Here is an 8,824-nt window from a genome sequence, read left to right as displayed (position 1 = left end):
CTCGCAAGGGACCTTGCCCGTTACGTGTCCGCACTCAGGTGTCTGTGGCTGTCACCACGGTCTGTGGCTTCCCGATGTCCCTCACCAGCAGGGAGGGCCCGAGCACACTCTCCCCTCCCCTGCACCACACGCTCTCTCTCGCGTAACGTGAATCCCTGATTCTGTCACCAGGTTGTGCTGAACTGTGGGGACATCTCACTGCACCTTCCTGGGCTCCTTTCTCTCCTTGCTGGTGAGCATCCTCTGAGCGCATCTTGAGATCAGGCTTTCGAGGGTTAGCCCACTGGGGCCTCGGAGTCCCAAGAAGAACCCTGACTTTGTTTTCCCAGATATTTTAACAGTACGTAAATTTCGAGTGTCAAATATTTTTCTTCCGTGCTTTGAAAACAGAGCATCTCCACCTCAATTCCAGAGCTTCCGTTGCCAAGTCTGATGTGTGGATTTCCCTTCTCTTCCGGACGTTTTAGAATCTCTCTTTGCTGGTGATTTTCTTAAAATTCTTTGGATCGTACCTTTTTACTTTTATGTGTTGAGTGCTTTCCGCCTGGGATGGTTCCCTTCTGACGCGAGAACTTCTGCTGTTGCTTCATGTCCTGTTTTTCCTTCTTGTTCTAGAGCTTCATTTAGAAGGATGTTAACACCTCCCCTTCTCTATTTCTGCTAACCTTCCTCTCTGGTCCCCTGGCCGCTCCCAGCCGGAGGCCGCTCTGATCTGCCTCCAGCCCAGCTGGCCTCTTAAGACCTCTGATGACCTTTCCCCCGTGGCAGTGCCAGCACTGGGCCCCCGACCCCCAGATGCCAGGGGGCTCTCTCGTGGCCCCTATGCTGCCTCCAGGCCGAGCCTTATCCCAGCCACACCCGCCACGCCGCCCTGTGTCCTCCTGTGACTGCCGCTTCCTGTATGTCACCAATCTGTCCCCTCTTGTCCCTCCTGAGGCATTTATTACATTTGCTTTAAAACCTTAACACAGTGGCCCGTCCATTGGCTTCCTCTGCCACGGGCCATTCACTAGTCGTCTGTTTAAGGGGACAGGGCGGCTCATCCAGAGATGCTTTGCCCTGAGGGGATCTGTGTTGAAGGGAAGGGCCGAGGGGGTGACAGCCCACACCCCAAGTGTCCGGAGGAACCTTCTGGGTCCTGCCCACTCCATTGAAGTTCTTCACCCTCCACCGTTCCGCCCTGAGGACAGGAAGGGAGGGGAGGGGTCCCCAGCCCGCGTCCGCCCCCCCACCAACACCCCTGCCCTCGGCCCGCCTCCTCTGGGAGGGGCCCACACACAGAGCAGCCCCTGCGTGCCCCTCCAGGGCACCAGGAACCAGGTCAAACCCCAACCTTCCTCGAGTGCCACCCACACGCCGGGGGAGGGGCAGCGGCCAGACAGGGCCTCCCGGGGCAGGAGGGGATTCCTGCCGAGCACAGGCATCAGGCGCAGCCGGGAGGCCACCACAGTGAGCCCCAAGCAGTGAACACACAGGCCACGAGGACGCGGCTGCTGCTTTCTTAAATTACTGGGTTTCACATGTACCGAAGCCCCGCTCAGAGGCCCCTCAGAGCCCAAAGTCCCGCGTCAGGGTTTCGTGGGGCAGGAGACGGGCAGGCTTCTGGTGGCCCGGTTGCAGCAGGCGTGTCTGGCTGCCCATAAATACTTTTACATAAATACAGTGGGCTGCGGCTCCAGTGAAGGGGCTGAGCACAGCAGTCCCAGGGCCTAGCACCGGAAGAACCTGCCCGGAGGGCAGGGGCCCCTGCAGCACCGCACCCGCACCCGGGGAGGCAGTCCTGACCCGGGGAGGCACCTGCCCTCAGTCCTGACCCGGGGAGGCAGGGCTTGCTCGGTCCACTCGCCCGGGCTCCCTGGAGCTGGGCCAGCCGATCCTTGTAGAGGGAGGGGCTGCATGGCTGTGCGCGGCCCTGGGAGACGAGGCTGGGGCCGGAGTCCTGGCCCACGGGCGCCCCTCCTCGTCTTCGTCAGAGCATCTGGGGGACGGGCTTGCTGGAGGGCTGCTGCCTCTGCGCTAGTGTTTCTGTGCCCTGCTGCTGAGCCCAGGCGCTGGTCCGTTAGAGGCTGGTTGTGAGGCCGCTGTAGGGACAGGGGAGGGAGGGTCAGCCCCGGGGCATGTGGAAACTCTTGACCCGGCCAGAGTTCTGGGCTCACGCTTCGGGTGTCCCCTCCTGCCCTTCCAGCTCCAGGCTGATGGAGGGGAGACGCCCGACCCTTCCTCCCAGCTTCCGCACGGCCCCGTGTCTGAGGTCCAGATTCTGGACCGCTCACCACCCTGTGGGGCCTGGATCGTATGTAAGTGCACAATCCTCATCCCTCCTCTGGCCTCAGTTTCCTGGCAACAGACCAGTGACACCGCAAACGCCACTCTGCCACTGAGGCCTGTAGGGCCCTCCCTGGCAAAGCCTCTCCCCCTCCTCAAATGAAAGCCCCCACCACCCCCCTCTCCCTCAGTGGCCAGTAGCATGGAGGGCTGGGAGGTGGGCCTTGAGGCTGGATGGAGAGAGATTTTACTAGAAGCCAGCCGGTCCACTCCAGGGAAGGGAGCAGGGCCCAGAACTGCAAGGCGGCAGGCCTCGCCTCTCCTCCTTCCCACCGGGCTCAGGGGTGACCCAGGTCCCAGACCTGGCTACCTGTCCAGACTGCTAGGACCGCCCTGCGGCCCGCGGTGCAATACCACAGCCGACCACCAGGTGCCGCCGTGGGTGGCGCTCGGTCCGGAATCGCCGTCCTGCAAGCCCCGCCTCCACCGCCCAGGCCCCGCCCCGCCGGCCGTAAGACCCCGCCCCCAGGACTCTAACACTGTGGGCCAGGGCTGCCTCACGAGAGGCTCAAAGCGTCCAGCCCCCATTTGGGGTTCCCAGCCGAGGACCGGTCTGGAATCCCCACTCGGCCTGGCTCCTGGCTTCACCGGTCTGTCCCCACTGGTCCCAGGCACGACCTTCTCCGCACACGTACCCCTTCCCCTCAGCAGGCGGGGTCTGGGCAAGCTGACCTCGGAACCCCAGGGGCACCCCAGGGTTCTGCCTGCAGACGCACGTTGCGGAGGGGGTCCGAGAGGCCACGGCGCAGTCCCTGCCCCCTCCCCCACCGCCTGGGGGTGCAGGCGGGCACACAATGGCGCACCACCCCGCTCTGGCTCATGCACGCAGGGCAAGGAGGGGAGGGGTTGAGGGCCGGGTCAGCGGTCGCTGCACCAAAGCATCCAGGGGTCGAGGGGTTGAGCCCACCCTTGCCGCGGTCTAGGGCCGCCGTGGGCTGCTGGCACGGCAGAACCTTGCCCCACGGTCCACGCCTCGCCCAGCAGCAGCCGTGGGGACACCAGGGGTACCAGGCTGGGACGGTGACGTCCTCGCCGGGGTGCCCGGCCCAGTCCGCCCTGTGTGTGGGGAGAGGGATGGGGTCCCGGCCAGGGGAGGGGCTGAGAAGCCTGTCGCCCTCCCTCCACCCCGGGGAGCCTGACTCACCTTGCTGGCAGGTGGGCCCTGTGTAGCCGTCCACGCAGTGGCACTGCCCACTGACGGGGTCACAACTGGCCCCAGCCCCGCAGCTGCAGCGCAGGGCACAGCCCGGCCCGAAGAAGCCCGGTCTGCAGTCTGCACGCAGGGTGGAGCAGGAGACACAGGCCTGAGTGTCCGTCCGCCGGCCCTGCCCTGCCCTGCCCGGGGGACCCCAGGCCCTCTGTGCAGGAGTGTGAGGGGGCGGAGGCCTCGGGCCTCGCTTCTCCTGCCCCGCGTGAGCTCCCACCCTGGAAAGCAGGTCCCGGGCACCTGGCCAGCATCACCACCCCGCTGCCTGCCCGGCCCTAGGGCTGTCAGGGACACTCCTCCCCGGGTCAAGATGGGTGCACAACCGCGAGCTCACGTGTGTGGCGGGCACTGGGCAGCCCCTCCTCCACCCAGGCAGGTCTCCGCCCCACCTAACTGGGCCCCCGTTCCGGCCAGAGAGCAGGGTGCCCCCTCCAGGAACTGCCCCCGCAGAGGGGTGGGGTGGGCACAGGGGGTAGCGTGCCCCGCCAGACGGGACCCCAGACTCACCACGGTCACAGGAAGCCCCCGTGCGCCCCGGGGGGCAGAGGCACTGGCCGGTGACGGGGTGGCAGGGTGCCCCTCCCTCACAGTCGCAGCGCTGGCGGCAGCCCTCTCCAAACGAGCCTGGTTCACACCCTGGTGGGGGCACTGGACTCAGTGTCCCCCCCTGTGCCCACGCCACACTGGGCAGGGCAGGGGAGCACACGGGAGCGCCGAGCACTCACCCCTCTCACAGAGCTGGCCGTAGAGGCCGGCGGGGCAGACACACTGGCCGCTGACGGGGTGGCAGGAGGCTCCGTGCTGACACTCACACGCCGCCCGGCAGCCCGCCCCGTGGAAGCCGGGGGGACATGCTGAAGGGAACCCGCGTTAGAGCCCCTGCCTCAGTTTGCCCGGAGTGAGCAGGGGACCTGGTTCCGAGGCTCGTGACGCCCCTTCCCCCACCCAGGCCTGGCTCGCCGTCCGGGCTGGGAGCCTCCTGGGTGGGAGGGCCTGCTGCTCTCACGTGACCCTGAGCCCCACACCTCTGGCCTGGGGGTCTCGCGGGGAGCGGGGCCAGGCCTTACGTCCTCGGCCCCACGGGGAGGAACGGGGACAGCGGCCCTCGCAGTGGAAGCCCAGGGGCGGACGCCAGGCAGCCCCCCTACCCCGGGACTCACGGTGCTGGCAGGCCTGCCCGTAGAAGCCGGGGCCGCAGCGGCAGGCGCCCGTGGCCGGCTCGCAGGTGCCGTTGTTTTGGCAGGAGCACTCCAGGCGGCAGGCGGCACCGTAGCGACCGGGGGGGCAGGCTGCGGAGACAGCGGGCAGGTCAGCCTCCCGCGGGGGAGGAGCGGGGGCGCCAGAGACGCCCCACCCCCCACCCCCGCACCAGCCTGACTTGAGCGGCCTCAGGAGCCTTGTCCAGACCCGCAGCGGCAGCTGAGCCCCACGCTCTCCCCGGGGCCCCCAGAGCCACCCCCTCCCCGAGGCCCTGACCCTCCGGCCGCCCGCAGGCTCACCCAGCTCACAGCGCGGCCCCGTCCAGCCCAGGCCGCAGGCGCAGCTGCCGTTGGCGGCCTGGCACAGGCCCCCGTTTCTGCAGGAGCACACGTGCTCGCAGCTCGCGCCAAACCGGTCCCGAGGACAGCCTGGAGGCAGAAGTCAGGCACTGCTCCCAGCTCTGGCCCAGGGCTGGGCGCGCTCTGGGGACACGGCCCCACCACGTCAGGCCTTCCATCGACAGGCGCTCCCGGGGCCTGCTGGCACCAGTCTCGGCCCCCGGGCACACGAGTGCCGGGAGTGACACCAGCTGTGTCCCGCCCATGCATCCGCTCCCTCAGTTAGCAAACGCCAGGGCTGGCTGAGTGCCAGGGACAATCAGGATGAAAGGAGCCAGAGGCCTCTGAGGGCTGGGAGTGCCTGCCCAGCTGGCAGGAGGTGGTCAAGGAAGCCTTCCTGGAGGTGGTGGCCCTCTGCACAGGCACATCCTTGGGCTGCCACACACTCCAGTGGACCTTGATGGTAACATGACTGACCCGTGGCTGCCGTACTTCCCTGAAGGCGGAGAACGTCCAGGCTGCAACCCGGGCCATGAGGCTTACGACTCTTTGCTGCCACTGGCTAAGAATGGGGGCCGGGGGTCTTCACTGACCCCTTGAGGAGGACTAAAGAAGAGCAGAGAGCTCAGACCTACCCGGGTGTGGGGGCCAGGCCCAGGGCTGTAGCTGTGACAGTGGGGACCGGCTGCCATCACGGGCACGAGCCACCCCTTGTCTCCCCGTGCCCTGTGCCCTGTGCTCCAGGCCTCCCGCTACCCGGGGCCCCTGCCTCTTGGCCCAGCTGGACCCTGTTCCCAGGGGACGTGAGCTAGGACGTGGCTCTGTCCTCAGACGAAACAGCCGCTTGCCCCCGCCTGCTGGGAGGGTCTGGGTTGGAACCGGTTCGGCCCCCACGAGCCCCGTGGGGTTGCCGGAGGCCGTCCGCGTGAGCGTACCACCCGGCTCTGGGGCCCGCTTCTCCCCTGGGGGGCCACGGCGTCACCCCCTCGGCCCCACTCCCGAGGGCTGACGCGGACGGCGTGGGTGCTCACCGTGCTCGCAGTGGAGGCCAGTCCTCCCCGGGGGACAGGTGCAGTCGCCAGTCACGGGGTCGCAGGCCGCTCCCTGCCCGCACCCGCACACATGCGCACACCCGGGGCCGAAGCGGCCCTGTGGACAGGCTGCGGGAGGAGACAGGAGGGTGCCCACGGCTGCTGGCTCCCCTCTCTCTGCCACGTCAGCCCAGGGACAGGACAGGGCGGGGGGGGGGCTGTCTGGCCCGGAGAGGCCGGGGCGACTCCTCCCGTGCCCCTACTGCCCTGGCATCTCCCCTCCACCCGCAGGTCTGCTGGGGCCCAGGCCTGCTCTGCGGTGACAGTGACTCACCGCTGCCCCCACCCCACCCCCAGCCCCGCCAGGCTCCCAGACGGGCAAGAAGTCCCCACGTGACTCAGAGCAAGGCCCTTTCCTCAGCGGGGTGCCCAGCCAGCCTCTGCACAGAGGGGGGGACACAGTTGTCCCACAGGGACACCAGGGTCACGACACCCCCCACCTTAGCCCGGCCTGGCGCCCGGCCCAGCAGAAGACTCAGGAGGGCAGATGGTCAGGGGCCCTGCCCACCGAGGCTCAGGGTGCAGCCCCCCCCCCCCCCCCCCCCCCCCCCCCCCCCCCGCTGCAGTCGGCCCCGAGGAAGCCAGCAGGGCAGAGGCAGGTGCCATTGGCCGCGTCACAGGAGCCGCCGTTCAGACACCCGCACAGCTGCTCACAGCCGGGCCCGAAGCGCCCCTGGGGGCAGCCTGCAAGGACAGGGGCCGTTGCCGGGGGCCGGGGCCGGGGCCGCCGCAGCACACAGCCCTCCGGGGGCCCGGGCGGCACGGGGCACTCACGCTGCCGGCAGCCGGAGCCGTGGTAGCCAGCGGCACACGTGCACGTCCCCAGGGCGGGGTGGCAGACCTGGTTCTTGCCGGGACAACGGCACTTCTGCCCACAGCCGTCCCCGAAGGTGCCTGGTGGGCAGGCTGGGGTGCAGGCAGAGGTTAGTCCCGGCCCAGCTCGGGAGCACCCATCCTCCCCAGGCCCCCCCACCCCCCCGCCGCGGGCCCTGCGCCCACCTGGGCGGGGTCACCTACCCTGCTCACAGCCAGGCCCCGTGAGGCCCGCAGGACAGCGACACTCCCCGGCGACGTGGTGGCAGGGGGCGCCGGGCGGGCACCGGCAGCGCTGGCCACAGGCCTCTCCGAACCAGCCATGCGGGCAGGCTGCAGGAAGCCAAGTGCTGGGGTGGCGGGAGCCCCAGGGCTGGCGGGGAGGGGGAGGAGGCGGGGGGCGTGGTGTAAGGACCCCCCCTCAGCAGTCAGGCCCGCGGGTACTGGCGGCGCAAAGGGGCTCACCGTTCTCACACTGCGGGCCCCTCCAGCCCGGGGGGCAGAGGCAGGCCCCCGTGACGTGGTGGCAGGAGGCGCCCCGCCGGCAGGCACAGCGCTCCTCACAGTGAGCCCCAAACGTGCCTTCGGCACAGGCTGCAGCGGGTGAGACCAGGCGGAGGGCTGGGCCGGGCTCTGGGGGTTCAGGCAGGGCCCCCCACCCCTCCCACAGGGAACCCCTGGGGGCTGAGACGCAGCGCCGGCCCACCCGCCACGTGACCTCTCACTGGGCCCTCCACCCCAGAGTGGGGCTGAGGCCACCCCTGACGGGCCCAGAGGGACCCCCAGAGCCCTCCCCGCCGTCCCCACTCACGGCTCCCACACTTGTCCCCCGTCCAGCCAGCCGGGCAGAGGCAGCGGCCTGCGTGCCGGTCACAGAGGCCGCCGTGGAGGCACCCGCAGCTGTGTTTGCAGCCGGCTCCGAAGTGTCCAGGGGGACACTCTGCCGGGTACAGAACTCCGGGAGTGCCCTGTGCCCCCAGCACCCAGGAGACCCCCACCCCGCCCAGGGCCTTGCGCCCCATGCCCTCGAGAGGGAGAGGTGCCCAGGGCTGGCCGCACTGCAGATCTGAGGCCACAGCCCCCAGCAGTAGGAAGCCATCTCTGCCCACAGGGGGTGGGGGTATGCCAGGACACCGGGGGCACCCTCCCCAGCCCCCGGGTCCCTCCTCTGCCGCCGCCGCCTGACCAGTGCTCACCCTCCTCACAGGCGGGGCCTCCCCAGCCCTCTGGGCACGTGCAGTGGCCTGAGACAGGGTCGCAGGTGCCCCCGTGCTGACACAGGCAGGGATGCTGACAGTTCTCGCCGTACAGGCCTGACGGGCAGGCTGGGGGGAAGCGCACCCCACCAGTCAGCCCAGCGGGGCCGGCCACCCCAAAACCCAGCACCAGGCTCTGCCAGGAGGACCCCTCCCAGGGCTGCGTGTAAGATGAGCTGCCCCAGGCCGCCCCTGACTGCCAGCCCACCTCGGGGAGCCCCGTGCCCCGCGGGGGTGTGACAGGCCTGGCCCTCCCTGCCTGTGGCTCCCGGCGAGACCCGGGTCCACCAGCATCCTATGTCCACGTGCCCCCGCACTGCTCACTGAGGGGCTGACACAATCCTTGGCGTGTGGACTCCCGGGGCGGGGCTGTTTGCCCCTGAAGGACCCCTCCTCAGGGGGGCTTACCCTCCAGGCAGGTGGGGCCCGTCCAGCCAGGGCCACAGCGGCACTGTCCATGGACGGGGTCACAGGAGGCCCCTTGAGAGCAGGTGCAGGCTTGGCTGCAGTTGTGTCCGTAGGAGTGCGCTGGGCAGGCTGCAGGGGGCAGGGGGCGGGGGGCGGGGGTGAGGAGGGGTGTGGGCTGCGGCAGAT

General features: G+C 69.2%; 1 protein-coding gene across 5 annotated transcripts in view; it reads right to left on the bottom strand.

Moving 5' to 3' along the window:
• Nucleotides 1-920: 920 nt before the first annotated feature.
• The window catches only part of LOC120242578 (multiple epidermal growth factor-like domains protein 6), a 32,646-nt gene continuing 24,742 nt past the window's right edge, over nucleotides 921-8,824 (bottom strand). For 3 of the 5 annotated variants that reach the window (XM_039248428.1, XM_039248431.1, XM_039248429.1), the window contains 15 exons: nucleotides 8,639-8,767; nucleotides 8,171-8,299; nucleotides 7,786-7,914; nucleotides 7,440-7,568; nucleotides 7,179-7,307; nucleotides 6,936-7,067; nucleotides 6,723-6,845; nucleotides 6,405-6,410; nucleotides 6,102-6,230; nucleotides 5,032-5,160; nucleotides 4,693-4,821; nucleotides 4,258-4,386; nucleotides 4,040-4,168; nucleotides 3,470-3,598; nucleotides 921-2,081 (listed from right to left, as the gene is read on the bottom strand). In XM_039248428.1, coding sequence (XP_039104359.1) covers nucleotides 2,017-2,081; nucleotides 3,470-3,598; nucleotides 4,040-4,168; nucleotides 4,258-4,386; nucleotides 4,693-4,821; nucleotides 5,032-5,160; nucleotides 6,102-6,230; nucleotides 6,405-6,410; nucleotides 6,723-6,845; nucleotides 6,936-7,067; nucleotides 7,179-7,307; nucleotides 7,440-7,568; nucleotides 7,786-7,914; nucleotides 8,171-8,299; nucleotides 8,639-8,767 — 1,745 coding nt within the window. In that variant the 3' untranslated portion in view covers nucleotides 921-2,016. The remainder of the gene's footprint in view (nucleotides 2,082-3,469; nucleotides 3,599-4,039; nucleotides 4,169-4,257; nucleotides 4,387-4,692; nucleotides 4,822-5,031; nucleotides 5,161-6,101; nucleotides 6,231-6,404; nucleotides 6,411-6,722; nucleotides 6,846-6,935; nucleotides 7,068-7,178; nucleotides 7,308-7,439; nucleotides 7,569-7,785; nucleotides 7,915-8,170; nucleotides 8,300-8,638; nucleotides 8,768-8,824) is intronic. The other 2 variants (XM_039248430.1, XM_039248432.1) reach the window with 2 other exon arrangements.

This window comes from Hyaena hyaena, unplaced genomic scaffold, assembly GCF_003009895.1.
Source record: "Hyaena hyaena isolate Hyena2069 unplaced genomic scaffold, ASM300989v1 scaffold_308, whole genome shotgun sequence".
In the NCBI taxonomy this organism is placed as follows: Eukaryota; Metazoa; Chordata; class Mammalia; order Carnivora; family Hyaenidae; genus Hyaena; species Hyaena hyaena.
Note: the sequence above shows the minus strand (reverse complement) of the source record. Positions and strands in the feature narration are given on the sequence as shown.